This window comes from Podarcis vaucheri (assembly GCF_965113315.1).
Source record: "Podarcis vaucheri genome assembly, chromosome: 8".
Taxonomy (NCBI): domain Eukaryota; kingdom Metazoa; phylum Chordata; class Lepidosauria; order Squamata; family Lacertidae; genus Podarcis; species Podarcis vaucheri.
The window spans coordinates 88,766,927-88,787,723 of NC_138766.1; the positions used below are offsets into that span (position 1 = coordinate 88,766,927).

The 20,797-nt window shown below is 49.6% G+C and overlaps 1 protein-coding gene across 3 annotated transcripts in view; it reads left to right on the forward strand.

Annotated features, from left to right (window-relative positions):
- Nucleotides 1–5,570, forward strand: part of DENND3 (DENN domain containing 3) — a 49,045-nt gene extending 43,475 nt beyond the window's left edge. For all 3 annotated transcript variants that reach the window (XM_082235489.1, XM_082235488.1, XM_082235487.1), the window contains 3 exons: nt 2,399–2,511; nt 2,620–2,757; nt 4,073–5,570. In XM_082235489.1, the coding sequence (XP_082091615.1) occupies nt 2,399–2,511; nt 2,620–2,757; nt 4,073–4,273 (452 nt within the window). In that variant the 3' untranslated portion in view covers nt 4,274–5,570. The remainder of the gene's footprint in view (nt 1–2,398; nt 2,512–2,619; nt 2,758–4,072) is intronic.
- Nucleotides 5,571–20,797: the final 15,227 nt, after the last annotated feature.

The window sequence follows — 20,797 nt, forward strand, 5'->3', positions numbered from 1 at the left end:
CCCTGGCTTCAGCAATAGCAACGCGAAGCCTCTGAAGCACAGAGGGAGCGCTCCTTCCACGCTCCGGAGGCTATGTGTTGCTTTTGCTGAAGCCTGGAGAGCTAGAGGGGTCGGTGCACACCGACCCCTCGCTCTCCAGGCTTCAGGGATAGCCGCCTGAAGCCTTTGGAGCGCAGCGGGACATCGTGCTGCACTCTGAAGGCTTCGGGTTCCATTTGGTGAAGCTGGGAGAGCAAGACTCCTGGCTTCAGCAGAGAGGGGGAGCTGCGCAGCGCCCCTTCAGCGAAGCGGGAGGAGAAATGGAAGGGGCTCCATTTCTCCTGCCGCTTAGCTGAAGGGGCACTGAGCAGAGAGGGGGAGAATTTTTTTCCTCTTCTCCCCCTCTAAAACAAGGTGCGTCCCATGGTTGGATGCGTCCTATAGAGCGAAAAATACGGTAACTTTTCCAGGTTAGCAGAGTCTGTAACCTGAAGCGTTTGTAACCGAGACGTTTGTAACTCGAGGTGCCACTGTATATCCTTTTGCTAAACTATTCCATAGTTAAGAATATTAGTGTTAAGGTTAGAAACAGAAATACAAGGTGTGACCGGAAAGTTGGGTGAATGGTCACAGAAATCGGACAGAAATCTGATACAATGCACCATTGACAATGTTCGTAGAACTTTTGGAAACTTCTGGAGAAGTCCTCTTTTCATACTGCTTTCAGTTCCCTCGTCACAGCAGCTTGGACATGTGAAATGTTGGGAAATCTGTGCCTTTTCAGGGCAGATTTCAGTTTTGGAAAAAGAAAGAAATTCGGTGGAGCCGGATCGGGAGAATATGGAGGGTGGGACAACTCAATAACCTCAGGAACTATTTCACATGGGATATGAAATCCTTTTGCCATCCTTCAGATGGCCAAACGTTGATCCCGCATCAATAACTCTTCAACTCTGTTGCCATTTGCCGCTGTTCTGCTTGTTGACGGTCTGCCAGACTGAGGGTCATCTTCAGTGGTTTGCCGCCTGTTATGCCTATCGGGTGGTTGCTCGAGAGCGAACAGGCAAGATCCCTCACTGGTCTTTTCAAAAGCTTTATTATTGGTGCAAAGCATTTACAGTGCAGAACGCCTAAACTCCATGTCTTCCTCAGTCACTAGCAGAATCTGAGAGTGGGCAGTCCTTAAACTTACCCCAGCAGAGTAGTTTCTTGACCACCAGCCGACGCCTCCCCTCTCTGCACGAAAACCTACTGCACAGGGAAGGCTTGGGTAAAGGGGGACGTCCCTCCTCCCCTCTTTGCTCAGGCACAGTGCCTTGGCTCTTCCTTTCATCCTCCAAGCCCTGCAGCTCTTCCCCACTAGAGGCGGGGCTTCCTTCCTCCGCTGAGGAGGTGCTGCTTCCCATGATCTTTGGGGGCTCTCTGTAATCCAGCTGCCTTTCCCCCTCTCGCCTCTGAGCTGATGGCAGTTCCCTGACACCTCCCTTCACGGAAATGCTTAAACCACTCATCCGCTGTCTTTCAGGTTACAGCTTCATCTCCGTACACAATTGTGAGCATTTCGTGGGTTTCCGATGCCAATTTACCCAGTTTGAAACAGAATTTCATATTGACTCTCTTCTCCGTTTTCAATCACAACGCACTGCACTACTAACATCGCAAGGGATCTTTGCCTTAGGAGAGCGAGAAAAATTCTCCCGGGATGACTCACACCCCGGCCATCACCTCTTTAATCTTCTGCCCTCGGGCAGGAGATATAGAAGTATAATTAGCCGTACCAACAGGCTAAAAAATAGCTTCTATCCGTGGGCTGTTAGGCTGCTGAACGGAAAATAACACAGCGAAATTGACTTGCGAGGTGGTGTGTTGTTTGATAAGAGATTGAGTGTGTGGGGGTTGGGGAGGGAGTCTTGTTTAATTTCATTGTACACAGGTTGTACAATGACAATAAAGGTATTTTTATTATTACTAAACAACCCCCAGGTTGGACAGGTCATGGCCAAGAGTTTAGACTAAATGTGATCCACCTGCAGAAGGAACTGGAGAACCACTCCAGTATTTTGCCAAGAAAAAAGTGAGTGTTCCCAAGGCATGCTCTGGTTCATGGGGTCACGGAGAGTCGAACACGACTAAGATGACTAAACAACAACAAAACAGCTGCCACATGAACGTAGGCCGTCAAATAAATGCTGAGACATATGTCCCTATGGAAACTGAGATACAGACAGACACCTCCCACATGTCTCTGTGAATCCGGCAGTTCCAATTATCACGTACAGGGGTAATTCACCCTACTTTTTGGTCATGCCTTGTATTTACTTATTTAGTGTAAAGGATCCATGCACCACCATCTTCATTTCTGCTTTAATGAGACAATGATATCTTTGTTACTAAGAGCTTTATGAATGTTTGTTTTAAGGTATAGGGAGCTGTATTCTTGTCCTCTCGACAAATGGTATTATTCGGCAAAGGGTACAAATGGAAGACAACGTGAAATCTATGCCCTTCCTCTGTTTCCAGTTGTTCCCCGAGGTATGTAACAGTAGTCGATTTGTTACTACCACCTTAACCTAGACGTGCTAGACAATCCTTTGCATTAATATGAGTATTCTCCTGCCCTTGTCTTCGCTTTTGCCTTAGAGTGAGCAAGTGCTGGCATCATGTTCAGCGAGCACTGAGTTGTATTTCTGGAACATGACTGATCTCTCGACACCCTCTCAAAAGATCAGCTTGCAAGACTGCTCAGAGATCACGTGTATGATGAAAGTTAAAAACCAGGTAAATCGGATGCAAAGGAACTCTGTTTGCCTCTTGGGGCTTATTCAGTGATCTCAGCTATGATACAGAAGTCCGTCTAGGTTTATGCAAGAGCTGCTTGCTAACTCCACTGAATTGTGGTTCATTGAATTAACTTCTCCCCTCTCTATAATTACAAGCTGCTTTTGAAGCTCCTCTCAGATTTGCCACATCACAAATCTAAAGTTCGGTTCGGCTCATGGATTTGGTTTCAGGGTTCTTAAGCTACAGTCCTCTCATTGTTTAATGAAACAGCCACACTTGGAAAGTATTTTTTTGTATTTTTCCTTCAAGGACTCCAGAATGGCATTGCGTAGCTTTTTCATGACGCATCCATAATTAGTGAAGGCAAAATGGTGTGTTCAGTTTGCTTGTATCTGACAGCCTGTGGATAACCATACTCTCCCCTTCCTAGTTATAACTACCAACTATTTATAATTTACTTACAGTGGAGTGGGCTGTCTCAAATACCTTATTTTAATTTAAATAACAATTACCGTACTACTCCGTGTATAAGACCAGGTTTTTTCCTGTAAAATTTATGTTTAAAAGTTGGGGTCATCTTATACATGGATAGTGCATAGGGTGGACGTTTGATTGGTTGTTGCTGCGGCTGTCAGCGGCTTTTGGGAGTCTTATGGTTATTGCATCAATGGCCGGTGTTGATTGGCTGGGGCTGTGGTAATAAGGGCGGGTGATTGGCAGCTTCTGCCAGTCAAGAGGCGGATTTTGTGATGCGTGTTGGTGAGCGATTTTTGGCATCCCCCCCAAAAAAGGTCAACAACCCTGGGTAACCCCCCAAGCTCAACAACTCTGTGCCATCTCCCCCCATTTTCTTAAATTAGAGCCCCCCAAAATAGGGGGTGTCTTATACATGGAAAAGTACGGTAATATAATATACCGTATAAAAGTATGGTAATATACGGTGATGCTAGCTGACATGGTTACTAAATGTTAAACTTCACTTGGTTATGCAGCTAACATGTTGAGTTGATCCATATTACTATGTAGTTCTCTGTTTCCCTGTTTCAACAAAACATCTCAGAAAAGTATGCTGAGGCATTAAAGATGAGATATATATTTGTGTCTCCTGAAGGTGATCACATCTGCCAAAATAAGTTGGGCACTAGTACTTGTATTAATAAATTAGCTATTAGTCACCAGTTTGAGGTCTTCCCCCATCTCCTTTCTTGCAGCTGCTCCTGTTACTGCTGGAATAAATGATTAAAATAATGCATATTTACATGCACAATGGAAATACAGTATTTTGTTTTAAAAGGACGTGTTTGCCTTTCAGATATGGGTTGGCGGCAGAGGTCTTTCTCAAGGCAAAACCAAAGGAAAGATCTATGTGGTTGATGTGGAAAAGAAAACAGTGGAGAAAGAATTGGTTGGGCACATCGACACGGTGAAAGCTCTTTGCTCAGCAGAGGACAGATACGTTCTTAGCGGCTCTGGAAAGGAAGAAGGGAAGATAGCAATCTGGAAGGTTGAATAAAGTTCAGTGTTTCAGTTTTGTTTAATTCAGTTTTTAAGGCTGGGCACAGAGAGCCCGTTGGCTTCAGTCTTGTGTGTATCTTGTTCTTCCTTCAATGTTTTAACTTATCAGATCACTTTTCAGGGTAATTGTTCTAGAATTTCTGTTCTAGAGTAGCAGAAGTAAATTTATATTATGACCGTGAATACACTGAGTAAGAAACTTGAAAATGCACTAGGAAATCATTGAATGAGTCTTTAATATCAAATTGTAGATACCAGCTGAAGTTTATTATTTGCTGCATTGTAGGATCAATGGCACCTTGTTCAGACAGCGTAATCGGGTTCTGTGCTTCCTGAATGACAAACCGTTGCAGTGCAATTAATCCGTTAAGCTTAGAAGGGTGAATGATGACTATTGCCCTTAAGACTATATAGGGTCTTTTAATTGGGATAAGTTGGTTGACAGAGACCTGTCTTTTCCTGGCTTACCGTTGTTGATCTCAAGACTCGTTCCAGGTTGAGTTACTCCACTGAGAATGAATGAGGGTGCTTTTGCAAGAAGGGAGGTTCTCACTACACTGTAGAGATCACTATAGTAAAATATAAGCTTTTCCCGCCCAAGGTGCTGCAGTCACGAGACTTTTCCACTAGCACTAGTGCATTGAATAAATTTCCCCTTCTGAGGATTGTGGTTACTTGCTGATCAGAAAGTAAATTGTAAATCAGGTTCTCAACTCCCTAAAAGTGGGACTGCTGCTTTCTTTGTTTATACGTTTAACACACTCCAGTGAGATGGAATAATTTTATATTGTGCCTTAATTTTCAAAGGTGCTCCCATTTATTTGCGAACATAAGCTATGCCACTCCTCCCTTTTCAAATGCTCTTACTTCCTGCAGCTTTTCAAAAAGTTTGTAAGTTGCATTGCCAGGTGCATCACACAAAATGCCGACTTGAAGCAACTGGTGCTCTGATATGTTTCCCTTCAACAGACATTCACACCAGGAGTCCTTACTCACAAATGAGTCATTCCCCTGCCATTTTTTTTGATATTTATAGCTGAAATGTAAATAAGCAATTCTGTCCTCCAACTTTTTAACATATAAAGCAATTACATAGAGAGCCTGAAGGAAACTTTTGACGGCCTTAACTTTCGTATTGGGATAGTGTGTTGGATAGCGTTGTAAAGACAGAAATGTTTGCTATTTTTGTAAACAGTTTAATAAAAGATTGAAGTGTTACAAATTGTTAATTTCATATACCCTGTGAGTAACAGAAGGATTTCTATCTACTAATAAAACCATGCCTTTTTTGAGTAGCTGAAGCTAACCTTTCATTTTCTTAGCTACTGAAAAATCTGTACTGAATGTAACGGGTTGGGATAGCGAATACACAGATCAGCTTGAGAAGGACGGGATTCAAACATCTGTATCCATACACATGTGGAAACTGTGACTTTTGTATTGCACTGCCGTCTCTACCTCTAAGAGGAGCAGATTTCTCCAGCAGATTAAAAATAAAGGGTAAAAGGATCCCTGTCGTGGTCCAGTCATGGTCGACTCTGGGGTTGCGGCGCTCATCTCTCTTTATTGGCCGAGGGAGCCGGCGTACAGCTTCCGGGTCATGTGGCCAGCATGACTAAGCCGCTTCTGGCGAACCAGAGCAGCGAATGGAAATGCCATTTACCTTCCCACTGGAGCAGAAACTATTTGTCTACTTGCACTTTGACATGCTTTTGAACTGCTAGGTTGGCAGGAACAGGGACCGAGCAACGGGAGCTCACCCTGTCGGGAGATCTGAATCGCCGACCTTCTGATCGACAAGTCCTAGGCTCTGTGGTTTAACCCACAGCGCCACCCGCATCCCTTCCAGCAGATTGCAGCAGTGCAAAAGTTAACGCATTAAGATAAATGGTAGCATTAAGATAAATTAAACATTGAAAACAAGTTTTGATGGTGTAACAATGGATTACCGAATGGTTTAGTTCATATAAAATATGCAGGGATGTATTGTCTGCACAATGAACCATGGAAAGAGAAGAAGGGAAGTAATTGTTTTAAAATCTAAGTGAATATTTTAAAATGTAAATTATTTTTTAAAAATTATATATATATATATGAGCAAGCAGGTCAGCACAGAGTAAAATTTAATTGGAACCCAAAGTATTAATGGCACCAGAGACGAGGCATACAGCCTTTTTGTAGACCACCACCAAGTGAAATTTAACAAGCCACCTGAATTATTAGCAGCCAGTCTTTCAAAGATAAGTAGTACACAGCTGTTGTGACTTTCCTTCTTCATTTTCGAACTCTGATAGCATCGGAGCTTTGAGCCAAAGAAGCATTTGTGCTGATTCATACCCGTGTTGCTTGCATCAAATGAAAGGACATGTTCTAGGCAGCACCAGCAATGGACACAGCAGTCGCTGTTCTGCTCACCGTTTGGTCGTGCTGATCGGCTGAGACACAGCTCTTGAGGTTTGCAGTGTAAGAAGGTGCACCGGGGACAGCAAATGTGTCAAACTGGTACTGGGCACCTTCTGTATTGCTCACTAAGCTGGGCACAGAGCATCCTCCACAACACTCCTTGCAATACAAGGGCCTTGCGGCCGGTCTCTGCCATCCTTTTCAATGCAGGGAGCAAAGTAAAGAGAAGCTTTGGTGCTCCAGCAGGTGCTGGAGAAAGGACATAAGCAAAGCCTTGCTGAATTTATTGATTAGATTCCCCTCCCACCTTTCCTCCAGGGAGCTGTATCTGCTGGCATGTATCACCCCCTCCCCATCTTAACCTCACAACACCTCTGTGAGGTGGGTGAGACTAAGAGACAGTGGCTGGTCCAAGGTCACCCAATGAACTTCTTGACTGAATAGGGAGTGGCTCCCCATCCTATTCCACTGGGAAGCAATACAGAGAGGCAGCAGTCCTTGCTTACTAATGCTCCAGTAATTGGCATTCAATAGTGTGCCATACTGTCCAAGTAACTATCAGAGCTAAAAGCTGTTGACAGCTGTCAAAGCCGTTAACAGATTTTGTCCTGTCTCCCTTTAAAGCCTCCTGGTCCAGCCCCCATCACTAAATAACAGCTTGTTGGAAACAGCAGGAGCAAACCCAGTTGGTTTTTCTGTAGGCTTCTGGATTGGAAGCAGGTGAGGGATACTGATATGGCACAACCCTCTGGCCTTGATAAAATGGCCTTGTCTTTTGCCTTGCAGCTTTTCAGGCAGAGAGAAGCCTTCTTCTCGTCTCCGCTTAGGAAAAGGGAAGGGTGTATGTGTTAAATAGTCGCTCGTCTCTTCTCACCCCCCAACATAAACTTTACTAGCGGAGTGAAGAAACGGAGCGTAAGGATGACATGAGTCAGGAGCAGAATCCTGCCAACGCATCATTTGCCTTTTAAGTTGGTCCTCCCTCTCTCTGAAAAAAAGCCTGTCTTTGTAACGTGACTGATAACTCCACTTTAGCAGACTCTGGCAACTAACACAGGCGCTGCTTGAATAGCGGCAATACCACCCATGGGGTTTGTCACTGCTGCTGCATTCATCTGCATAAATGCTTGGAAAGTGCCTCTGTCATTGCCAGGCAGTTTGGCGGGGGGGGGGGGAAGCAGCACACTCATAGGGGAAGAGATATTGGGAAAGGGATCTGAGGAATGGAGCGTGTGGACTGCAGCTGGCCCAGCACTTAGCCAGCAGGAGGGGCAGGGACAGCGGCAGATGTGTTCCCCAAAACCAGGCTGGCCCTGACCTTTAAAGCCCTAAACGACCTCGGCCCTGTATACCTGAAGGAGCATCTCCTCCCCATTGTTCAGCCCGGACACTGAGGTCCAGCTCCGAGGGCCTTCTGGCAGCTTCCTCACTGTGAAAAGTGAGGTTTCAGGGAACCGGGCACGGGGCCTTCTCGGTGGTGGCGCCCGCCCCGGTTGAACGCCCTCCCGTCAGGTGTCGAGGAGATGAGTAACTACATAACCTTTAGATGACATCTGAAGCCAGCCCAGTATAGGGAAGGTCTTTAATGTTTTGTTCTGTTTTTATATATGCTGGAAGCCTCCCAGAGTGGCTGGGGCAACCCAGTCAGATGGTGGGGTACAAATAATGAAATTATTATTAAACTTCTTCTTCGCCAAGCGCCAAGTTACCAAGTTTATTATGTGTACATTACCTAGGGAGGAACTTCCCATGCTCCCTGTTTGGTGCTGTAGTGTCAAAAAGAACTGTCAGAATTCTATCCTCCCCAACTCATTGGTGATACGTGCCTGTCAGGGGTTCAGGAGCAGAGACGCAGAGAAGGGAGGAAGCAGAGAGCGAGGGGGAGGAATCCGAAGGGAAAATGAGTGATGATGACGACCCGAGATCTCCAAGCCTAAGCAGTGAGTCAGAGGACTCCCAAAAGGGAGCCCCAGTGAGCAGAGCAAGGGGGGGATCCGGGGGGACACCCCAGGAGGAAGGGAACAGAGGAGATTCAGAGAGTAGCAGCTGGAAGTCGGGACCCACGCTCATAACTGAGAGCGGCAGCAGCTGGAAGTCGGGACCCACGCTCAAGACTGAGAGCAGCAGGGAGGAAGGTAGCCAGGCATCGGGTTCCGGAGGCTGTCAGCAGGAGGGAGGGCACGAGTCAGGGGTGGTCACGCCCTCCTCAGAGAGCGAGGCAACGGTTAAGAGGAAAGTAGAGAGTTGGGCGCGCGCGCCAAGTTCAAATGCAACGGAAGCTGGAGCAGTAAGCAGCCCGGAGAGTGAGCCAGGTCCCAAAGCCCGCCGCAAGGAGGCAGAAGGATCAGGGGGGTCAGCGTCAGAGGAGAGTAGAAGGGAGGAGGCCCAGGGGGGCAGAAGGACCCAGAGACGTAGGGAGAGGCGAAGGAGGTGGAGCAAGGCTAGGGTATTAAGCTGGTGTGCAAGAGGCGGGGACTCAGACGGGTCTTCGCCGACCTAGGGCAGAAGGTGTAGAGCTGCACGCTGCAGTTCGGAAATGAAACCTGTAACTTAATAAAGACTCTTATAAAGTGAACGCTGGAGGACTTGGTCCTATGTGAGCTGGGACTGGGTGGCAGCTCTGACAGTAAGACCCGTCTCTGAAAAGCTTCGGACACCTGATATCTCGCAGCGGAGAGAGAGGCAGCTGGAGGAGGGGATCGGTGTTTGGGAGCAAGCTCACGACGGTTAGCAGAGATGACGGAAGCAGAGACAGTTGCAGCGCTGCAACAGGCAGTTACCCAATTGAACGCGGAGGTACTGGCATCCAAGAAGAGGGAGGAGGATGCGGCAGCCGCCTACAGAGATCTCCACGCCAGGTTTGAAGCATGGGTTAAACACGGGCAGCCAGGACCCAGACCGGAGGGGGTTGGGTTGGCACGGAGAGCAGGAGGGCTTGTGGCTCACTTCGATGGGAATTTACAACAGTACCCCAATTTTCGAGCAGACGTAATGTGCGCACTGCAACTGCTGGCAAAAGACTTTAGAGATGAGGAAGAGAAAGTGGGGTTCATACTATCCCATTTGCATGGGGATGCTAAAGCGTGGCTACGCAATTTGTGGAGGGATAAAGATCCGGCGCTTCAGAATGCAGATGCCTTTATCAAAGCGATGGATGCGTGTTTTTTGTCTACTATTGATGTGGATCTTGCCCGACGGGAGATTCATGGACTAAAACAAGGGAGGGCAAGCGTCCGGCAGTACCACGCCCGCTTTTTTGCGCTGGTCAGTGCCTTAGAGTGGGACCGGGATTCGCCCCCTGTCAGAGACCTGTTCTGGGAGGGTCTAAGCTCTGCGGTCAAAGATGAAATTGCAAGGGGGGAGAGGCCCCGAAGCACGCAGGAGGTGGTCCAAAGGGCGCTGACTGTGGGGGTGAGGCTGGAAGAACGTCCATGGTGCAGAGATGAAGGACGTGGAGGGCGCGAAGCAGCGAGAAGTTTCTCTTTCGTTCCAAGAGAAGCAGCGCGTGCGCAATCCACACCTCCGCCTGGAGGGGGAGGGGAACCGATGGAGGTTGGAGGTGCAAGGGCTCAGTCAGCAGCCAGAGCCCAAGCACCGACAGCAGTGAAAGCGAAGCCTCCTAGAGGGAACAGGAAGTGTTACATCTGCGAGGATCCAGGCCATTTGGCGAAAGAGTGTCCCCGGAGGCTCCACAAGCACACTGCAGCCTCAGCTATGGTGACTGCAGCAACGCAGCAAGGAGAACCACAGCAGGGAAACGACGATGTCTGGCTGGAGACAGAGGCACTGGGGCCCAGCCAGACGCATCAGTGAAGCAGTCCCCAGCGATCTTGCAACCCACGGACCCCCTCCCACCCAAACCAGTAGTGCAGCTCACAGCATCTCTCCAGCTACCCGATGGCGTCACTATCGAAGTGCCGCTTTCTGTGGATTCTGGAAGCAACGCAGACTTTATAGCGCAGGATTTTGTGGAGCAGCACGCTATACAGCTACTGCCTGCCACTCTGCCCCTGCAAGTCGTCACAGTGGATGGCAGAGAGTTGCTAGGGGGGCAGGTGGTGAAGCAAACGCCACCGATGGTGATGCGCCTTGGCAACCACAGGGAAGTCATCAGTTTTAATGTCACCCAACTGTCGGACACGCCCATTGTGTTGGGCATGAGTTGGCTGGACAGGCACAGTCCGACACTGGCTTGGTACCAGAGACAGCTGATCTTCGGCTCCTCTTATTGCGCAGAACACTGCATCCTGCCCAGACAGGAGGGAGAGGAGGAGGAATCACAACTGCAGTTGGGAACGTTGCAAGCAGTCCCCCACAAATACGCAGACTTTCTGGAGGTCTTCTGCGAGAAAGAGGCTGACAAGCTACCACCGCACAGGCAATATGACTGCAAGATTGACCTCCTACCAGGGGCGACGCTGCCGAAAGGGAAGCTGTATTCCATGTCTGAGGACGAATTACAGGAACTCAAACAGTTCATAGATCACAATTTGCAGCGCGGTTTCATCCGGGAGTCCAGGGCAGTAGGGGGCAGTCCTGTTTTCTTTGTGAAGAAGAAAGACACGCCCCAAAAAAGACTGGTGGTGGATTTTCGCCTCTTAAACAAGATGACCAAGCCTTCTGATTTCCCCATGCCCAGGATTGACGACCTACTAGCGACGGTGCGCAAGGGACGCGTGTTCACCAAGTTGGACCTGCGAGGTGCGTACAATCTCATCCGCATGAGGGAGGGCGATGAGTGGAAGACAGCCATGTTCACGCCTCTGGGCACCTACGAATACAGAGTGATGCCGTTTGGATTGCAAAACGGTTCTCACTGTTTCCAAGCTTTCATGCATCATGTGTTGGCGGGACTCCTTTACAAGAAGTGCGTCTGCTTTCTGGATGACATCCTGATATTCTCCGAATCGCAGCAAGCCCATGACCAAGATGTTCGGGAGGTGCTGAAGAGGCTGCAGCAGCATAGACTGTACGCCAAACTGGAGAAGTGCCAGTTCGACACGACGGAGGTGGATTTCTTGGGTTACAAGTTGTCGGACAAGGGGCTAGCCATGGACAGCGCCAAGGTTCGTGCGGTGTTGGATTGGAAGAGCCCGCGCAACCGGAAGGAGGTCCAGCGGTTTGTCGGCTTCGCCAACTTCTATCGCAAGTTTATCAAGGGGTTCGCGATGCAGACGGCGGCCATTACGGACACGCTAAGCTCCAAGAAAAAGAAATTCATCTGGACGGAGCAGGCGGAGCAGTCCTTTCAGGCACTCAAGCGTCTCTTCGCGTCGGAAGAGCAACTGCTGCATATCGACCCCAGCAGACCGATGCGGGTAGAGACAGACGCGTCCGATAGAGCAGTGGGAGCTGTCCTGTTGCAAAGGGACCCACAGGGGGTCTGGAGGCCGGGAGCGTTCTACTCCAGAAAGCTCAGCAAGTCGGAGCAGAACTACACCATCTGGGACAGGGAGTTGCTGGCCATTCATGCAGCTTTCAAGGCGTGGAGGCACTTCCTGATCGGCGCCAAGCACACGGTGCAGGTCTGCACGGATCACAAGAATCTGGAGCACTGGCGCACGGCTCAGTTCCTGAACCAGAGGCAGATACGTTGGGCGGAGTTCTTTGCTGACTTCAATTTCCGAATAGAGTACGTCCCAGGCGACACCAACGTCATGGCGGATGCACTGTCCCGCAAACCGCAATACCTCGAAGAGGCGACGCCAGCGGCAGCCATGCACATCTTCGCGCCAACAGCGTGGGCGTGCGCTTCAGCCACAGTAGACCTGGATGCGGTGCGGCGGGCGTTGCAGGACGACTCCTTCGCGCAGGCGAAGATGGCAGAGGTGCACAAGGGCACGGCGAAGGGCGACGAGTTCCAGATACGAGACGGCTTGCTCTTACGTAAAGGGGCCATCTACGTGCCGGGAGACGAACTTCGCGCCAGGGTACTGCAGCAGCTGCACGACGCACCCACGGCCGGGCACTTTGGCACGGAGAAAACGGTGGAATTAGTCGCAAGGGACTTTTGGTGGCCCAGACTGAGAGGGGAAGTCGCGGACTACGTTGCGAGGTGCGACACCTGCCAGAGGGCCAAACCGGTGCACAAACCACCGGCGGGACTGCTGGAACCGCTGCAAACGCCGTTTGAACCGTGGGAGAGGGTGGCCCTGGACTTTGTTACGGATCTACCCAGCTCGAGAGGCAAGACAGCTGTACTAGTGGTGGTGGACTTGTTCACCAAGATGGCACATTTCATTCCGTGTGCGAAGGTGGCCACGGCGGAACAAACCGCCAAACTGTTCATAGATCACGTGTTCAAAGTGCATGGTCTGCCGCGGTCTATCCTGTCCGACCGCGGGCGCCAGTTCGTCTCGAATTTCTGGCAGAAGCTGATGAGTTTTCTAAATGTCAAGGTCGATCTGGCATCAGCAAGACACCCGCAGACCAACGGGCAAGCAGAGAGGGTCAATGCCATCATGCAGCAGTACCTGAGATGCTATGCCAATCAACAACCTGCGACCTGGGTGGATTACCTGCCGCTCGCCGAGTTCGCTTACAACAACACGAAGCACGTGTCCACAGGGGTGACGCCGTTCTTCGCCAACAATGGGAGGAATCCCAGAACCTTCCCGGGACGGGAGAGAGTGGGGGACGGAGAACCACAGACGGCGGACGCGTTCGCGTCAGAGTTGCAGGCGGTACACGATCAACTCAGACGGCAGCTGGAGCTAGCTAAGCACGCCTACAAGGTGCAAGCTGACAAGCACAGGCGGGTTGGCGAAGAGATCCAAGTGGGAGACTGGGTCTGGTTGGCAGCCCACGCAGTGCCGACCAGGTCACTAGCCAAGAAGAAGTTGGGGCACAAGCAAATTGGTCCGTACCAAGTCGAAGCACAGATCAACCCGGTAGCCTTCCGACTGGCGCTGCCGGAGGGTTCCAGAATGCATCCGGTGTTCCACAGGTCGGTGCTCACTCCCTACAAGGCACCTCACAGATTCCAGGAGCCAGGGACGGCACCGAGTCCGTTCCGGGAGCGGACGGAGACGCGAGGGGTGACGCAGCAAGACCCCATCAACGAGGTCACGGAGATTTTGGACTCCAGATGGGGGGAAGAGGGAGTCGAATACCTCCTAGCCAGAGAGGGCACCCGGGCCAGCGCCAATAGCTGGGTGCCAGACTACGCTTTGGAGGAACCCCTGCTCAAGGACGAGTTTCATGCCCTTTTCCCACACAGACCCATGCCAGCGAGCTTCTTCGACGACTGGCTGTTCACGCCCACACTTTCTTCCAGCACGTTCCATGGCTTCGACTCGGACGGGGAACCCGCACTGAGCACCCGTTCCCCAGAAGGATCGCCGGCGGGTTCGGCGTCAGACACCTCGTATTGGTGGGACGATCGACCGGAGGAGCAATGGCGCCGGAAGTGGCTGGAGATGCCAGGTCGAGCGACCGACGCAGAGACTGACATGGAGGTGTTCGGGGAGGACCTTGGGTTCGAGCACGGAGGTACAGAGATGGAAGCGGAACAGGTCAACGTCGGCGACCGCGAGGAGGAAGACTCGGAGGTCTTCAGTTGGCGGCCAACCACGGGGAGCGAACTGTATCCGGCATTCCCTCCCGTGATGATGGAGCACCCAGCACCCACACCTGAAAGCGGGGAGGGGGGAAGGGGGGGCTTCGAGGGGGGGATGGATGTCAGGGGTTCAGGAGCAGAGACGCAGAGAAGGGAGGAAGCAGAGAGCGAGGGGGAGGAATCCGAAGGGAAAATGAGTGATGATGACGACCCGAGATCTCCAAGCCTAAGCAGTGAGTCAGAGGACTCCCAAAAGGGAGCCCCAGTGAGCAGAGCAAGGGGGGGATCCGGGGGGACACCCCAGGAGGAAGGGAACAGAGGAGATTCAGAGAGTAGCAGCTGGAAGTCGGGACCCACGCTCATAACTGAGAGCGGCAGCAGCTGGAAGTCGGGACCCACGCTCAAGACTGAGAGCAGCAGGGAGGAAGGTAGCCAGGCATCGGGTTCCGGAGGCTGTCAGCAGGAGGGAGGGCACGAGTCAGGGGTGGTCACGCCCTCCTCAGAGAGCGAGGCAACGGTTAAGAGGAAAGTAGAGAGTTGGGCGCGCGCGCCAAGTTCAAATGCAACGGAAGCTGGAGCAGTAAGCAGCCCGGAGAGTGAGCCAGGTCCCAAAGCCCGCCGCAAGGAGGCAGAAGGATCAGGGGGGTCAGCGTCAGAGGAGAGTAGAAGGGAGGAGGCCCAGGGGGGCAGAAGGACCCAGAGACGTAGGGAGAGGCGAAGGAGGTGGAGCAAGGCTAGGGTATTAAGCTGGTGTGCAAGAGGCGGGGACTCAGACGGGTCTTCGCCGACCTAGGGCAGAAGGTGTAGAGCTGCACGCTGCAGTTCGGAAATGAAACCTGTAACTTAATAAAGACTCTTATAAAGTGAACGCTGGAGGACTTGGTCCTATGTGAGCTGGGACTGGGTGGCAGCTCTGACAGTGCCCATCAATATTTTCGCCCTCTCCAACTTAGTCTTCCAGTCGCAGAATTGAAAGGGGACTTGGAGGTCACCTAAAGTCAACCCTCCTGGTGTCAAAGTGGGATGTGCAGTGCAGGAAGCAATTAGCGTGTCTCTGAGAAGTGTGCATCGTGCCACCGAAATACTACAGCAAAGGAGAGGACCCCAACTCTCAAACCAATCTGTTCCATTGTCAAACAGTGCTAAGAAGTTCCTCCTAACGTTTCATTGAAAGCACAGAGGTGCAGCTCTGCCTGATCTGCGTCCCTTAGCGACTGGTCTACACCAACTCTCAGTAGAGGCCGCTCATTGTTATGGTACAAAATTCACATCACAATGAGGCAGTTTCCACAGCTGGCCATTTCAGGAGTGATAGCAGAGGTTTTTCGGGTCTGGCGTCTCAGGAAACGCTGCATGGCAGCTATTAGGAAAAGGAACTGCTGCATCGCGTTCAAAGCCCTTTGTCTGCCTCCATTCTTTTCTGCTGCTCCCTGGGCTAAAATAATAAAAGGTTTTGCATCATGGCTTCAAAATTAAAGGAAAAGCGTCCGATAAAAAAATTGAATGGACAGAAGCCTGGAATTACAGGATGAAATCCGGTCCCATGAGTCAAGAGCAGCTGAGTGAATGTTCCCCTAAACAGAGAGCAGGGAGGGCCAAGACTACAACTCTCTGCCATACTAGGTCAGGGCCTATTGTGCAAAGCATCATCACATTTTAAAGAAGTGCATGGCTGACGTCACCTGTGCGTCTGGCCAGGCAGAAATGAGTCAGCCTCTTTGGCTGCTACTGCCTTCGTTACTGTAATTTAGCTAGGGCTTGTGGGAAGCACCAGATCGCCAATCTGGTACCCACCAGGAGTGTTTGGGATCCCTCAGTGTGGGGTCTGTCCCAAGTAATTTATGGACCTTTCCAATGCCTCCCCCCAGTGGCGTAGCGTGGGTTGTCAGCACCCGGGGCAAGGCAAGTAATTTGCGCCCCCTAACCCGTGGATTTGCGCCCCCTAACCCTAACCCCCAGATGTTGCGCCCGGTGCGGCCGGCCCCCCCTGCACCCCCCACGCTACGCCACTGCCTCCCCCTAGAAAAAGAGGTGCAGGAACTCTCACTTCTGTTTGGATAGACAACCCTAAGTTGTTGAATATTTTTTAGGGGGAGCCAAAGTTGCTGAGCTTTTTTTAGGGGGGGGAATGCTTTCTTGGAGGGGGCGGACCCTTCTCCGCCTGATTGCCCCGCCGCCAGCATCGCTGCGGCCACATTACTGCATCGCCTCCGACGTGCTGCCCCACAGCCTCTGACACAAAGCCAAGAGCGGAATGCAGCCAGAAGCCTCTGAGCGCAGATCTGGCTACAAAGAGGTGCTGCAATTCCCCAAAGAGGTGGCGTTCTGGCTGAAAAAAAGCCCTGGATCCCTCTGTGCTGTACGGCACACCCTGGACTTGGTTTTCTGTCCTATCAAGCCCTCTGCAGCTTAAAAAGGTAACGGGACCCCTGACTATTAGGTCCAGTCGTGGCTGACTCTGGGGTTGCGGCGCTCATCTCGCTTTATTGGCCAAGGGAGCCAGCGTACAGCTTCTGGATCATGTGGCCAGCATGACTAAGCCGCTTCTGGGGAACCAGAGCAGCGCACAGAAACGCCGTTTACCTTCCCTCCGGAGTGGTACCTATTTATTTACTTGCACTTTGACGTGCTTTCAAACTGCTAGGTTGGCAGGAGCAGGGACTGAGCAACGGGAGCTCACCCCGTCATGGGGATTCGAACTACCGACCTTCTGATCGGCAAGTCCTAGGCTCTGCGGTTTAACCCACAGCGCCACCCGCGTCCCCTCTGCAGCTTAGGTCCAAGCTAATTCTATTATTGTAGAGTTGGAAGGGACTGTGAGCATCACCCAGTCCAGCTCTCTAAAATGCAGGAATCTTTTGCCGTAAGTGGGTTTCGAATCCACAACCCTGAGATTAAGAGTTTCATGCTCACATAGGAGAGGGCCTTCTCCATGGCTGCTTCCACACTCAGGAACTCTTTCCCCAGAAAAGCCAGACTGGCTCCTTCCTTGTTGTCCTTCTGCAGGCAGTCAAAGACCTCCTTGTTCCAACATGCATTTGGGGACGGACTGCTTTTAGTGAAAAAGCTGTGCTGTTGTTTTTTAACTGTAATCACTTGGATGGTTTTAATAGACTTTTAATATGTGTGTGTGTGTGTGTGTGTGTGTGTGTGTGTGTGTGTGTGTGTGTAGTTTTAATTCTATCAGTGCTCGCTTTTAAATGAATGGCTTACACCAATGCTTTTTATTTTATTTTATTTTAATACCCCGCCCTTCCTGGTTCAGAAAACTGAGCTCAGGGTGGCTAACAACAAATTTTAAATACTTAATTGATGCATCAAAAACAGCATAAAATACAGTATAAAATGTGATTAACAATAAATTCAGAATTCAAAAATCAATTTAGGGGGAAAATCCATCCAATAAACATTAGATGATCACCAGGGCTAGCTGGCTAAATTAGTCCTACTTGGGCCAGCGAAGAGACCAGGTGAGAATTAGCTGTGGGATCCCAGAGCAGGCAATCTTCATAAAAGGGAAGGAGGAGGGAAGGAAGGGGAATAAAAGATCAGGCTGAATTCAAATTAAAGGCCAGGCAGAATAGCTCTGTTTTACAGGCCCTGCGGAAGGAGTTTAAATCCTGCAGGGCCCTGGTCTCATGGGACAGAGCATTCCACCAGGTCGGAGCCACCACTGAGAAGGCCATGGCCCTGGGGGAGGATAATCTGACTTCCTTAGGGCCTGGGACCTCTAAACTATGATTATTCATGGACCTTAAGGTCCTCTGCGGGGCTGACCAAGAGAGACGGCTCTTTAGCTGCTCTTTTTCTTTAATCTGTAAGCCGCCTTGTGTTCCTGTCAGAGAGGCAATGTGTAAATATGTATCATGACGATAATCTTTTCTCAAATGGTATGAGTGCTGTGCTCCGCCCGACTGTTGTCCTGGATCACAGAACTGAAGGGAAGGGCTGCAATATCAAGGGGGCACTAGGTAGGGTTTTCCCCACCCCTTCTGCATTGCTTGAGGGTTTTGTATGCAGCCTTGGAGATCATTTGGCCGAGTGGGGTGTGCGTGCATCAACCTGGAATACAAAAATCAAATTAAAGCTATCGGCATAGTCTGTATGCTAGGGGCTTCTAATTTGGAAACAGCTGGTTGATGCAGATTAAAAGACTTGTTTCTGAGACTTTGTTAACCATGATTCCCTGGGAGCCTTGTCTCGTTGAACTCGACTTTTTTGAAGTCGTCAGCGCCGTTTGTCTGCTGTAGGCCCAGAGGTGGCAATTCTTGCCCAGTGAGCCCAGGCACCAAGATGCCTTGGGATGTCAACAGAGTAGAGCTCGCCACTTTCACGCCAGCATTTTGTATATGTGAGCATTGTAACTGCTCACTTGGCACAGACAAATGTCAAATGGTGTAGCTAGTGAGAAGGGAGGGAGGAGTTCTTGGGCTGCTGCCACACACAAGCAGCCACAAACAGCTTGAGTACCAGACAGGCTGCTTTCCTGCTCCTTGGTGGTGTGAGTTTTCAGTGCTGTGGACATGGCTGTCTGTCCTTTTGTTTTGCGTCTACAGTTTCAAAGGCTGGGAGAGTCAGCTGCGCAGCAAGAAGAGGGATGACTTTGGACTTTAGATGGAAGCAGGGAGGACGTGGGGGGTGGAATGAACCTGCAAAGGAACAGTGCACACCCTGTTTAGGGAAGCTTTTAATGTTTAATAGGTTACTCTATTTTAATATTCTGTTGGAAGCCACCCAGAGTGGCTGGGGAAACCATGTGTGTATGTATGTATGTATGTATAAATATTATTATTCTTCTTCTTCCAAGCTCCTTGTGTAATGTCTGAAACCACCTTCCACTTCCCAGGGGTAGTGGAAGGAATTGAGGAAAGAGAGAGCATTACTGTGGCCTTAGTTTGTACAAAGGTGCAGTAACATTTCATGCCAGGCCTAGGAACCTAGAATCCTGGAATAGGGACCCCAGGGGCATCTAGTCCAGCCCGCTGCAATGCAGGAATCTCAGCTAAAGCATCCATGACAGATGGCCACCCATCCTCTGCTTAAAAACCTCCAAGGAAGGAGAGACCACCACCTCCTGAGGTTCCACTGTCAAACAGCTCTTACTGTCAGAATCTCCTTTCTTGTTAACTCGAATCCATTGGTTCAAGTCCTACCTTCCAGAGCAGGAGAAAACAAGCTTGTTCCCTCTTCCATGTGACAGCCCTTGAGATATTTGAAGATGGCTTTCATATCTCCTCTCACTCTCCTCTTTTCCAGGCTAAACATACCCAGCTCCTTCAACTGTTCCTCATCAGGCTTGGTTTCCAGACCCCTGATCATCTCGGTTGCCCTCCTCTGCACGTGTTCCAGCTTGTCAGTATCCTTCTTAATTTGTGGCACCCAGAACTGGACACAATATTCCAAGTGTGGTCCAACCAAGGCAGAATAGAGCAGGACTATTACTTCCCTTGATCTGGACACTAGACTTCTGTTGATGTAGCCTAGAATAGCATTAGCCTTTTTTGCTGCTGCATCACACTGTGGACTCATGTTCCCCGAGATCTTTCCCACATGTACTGCTAGTAATCCAGGTGTCCCCCATCTTCTTATTACTGAGGGGCTGCGTATCCGAAGACAAGGAGGAGGAACCGAAACATTAGCGGACAGATTTGGAGAGGAACCAAGGCTAGAATGGGCTGGCTCTCTTAAATTCTATGTGCACCCAATTATTTAGATTTATGTAAGAGCAGGACTGACTTATTTCCCATTCTCCACGAACACAAAAACCCGGATCCACTGGCTCATATTGAAATGTTTATTAAGATTGAACTGTAGAACAATGGATTGAACACATGTAAATGTGAAATAGTGGTTTGTTTTCTCTTTTAAACTCTACATTCAGCCATTTCTATCCATAAATGGGTGGGTGTGGGGGAAAATTACAAAGAGACCAAAAGTGCAGAACAGTTAAACTGTTTCACATGCAACAAGTCTTTACCTTGAAAACCAGAAAAAGAAAGCTCTGTGTCAAAATCAAATCCCAGAACATTCTGCCATCTAATCCACTCAGACACATTCATCGGTCACATTTCTTATTTATCCCTTTTTCCTCGTTAAACTCGAAACATTTATGTGTTTAACACACACTTATAAACATTGCTAAACTCAGCAAGAGCTAGTATACTGCCCCAACTTAATAAGTTGATAAACAAGAAGTTGTCATATGGCCAGTTCACAATGGAACTAAATATATATATTTACTTATATTTTTTTTTTCATTAAGAGATGCCTATATGCAGCTTTTCACTAGGGGAGGCATTTATTTTATTTTATTTTAGTATTCAAGCTGGCCATTTGGCTACCAAGAAGGTTTCAGGTCCATGTTGCAGCAGAAATTCAACAACAACAACAAAGTACATAGCATAGGAAATATCAGATTATCAAATTGTATTATCCAGGAGGAGGTTAGGCTTCTGTCGAATTTAAAAACAAAACAGAACTAAAAGTCAATACTAACTCGGGTGATGACCAAGCCAGACAGAGCTGAGATTTTCTGGGTTCTAATTTTATGAAATTAGACTC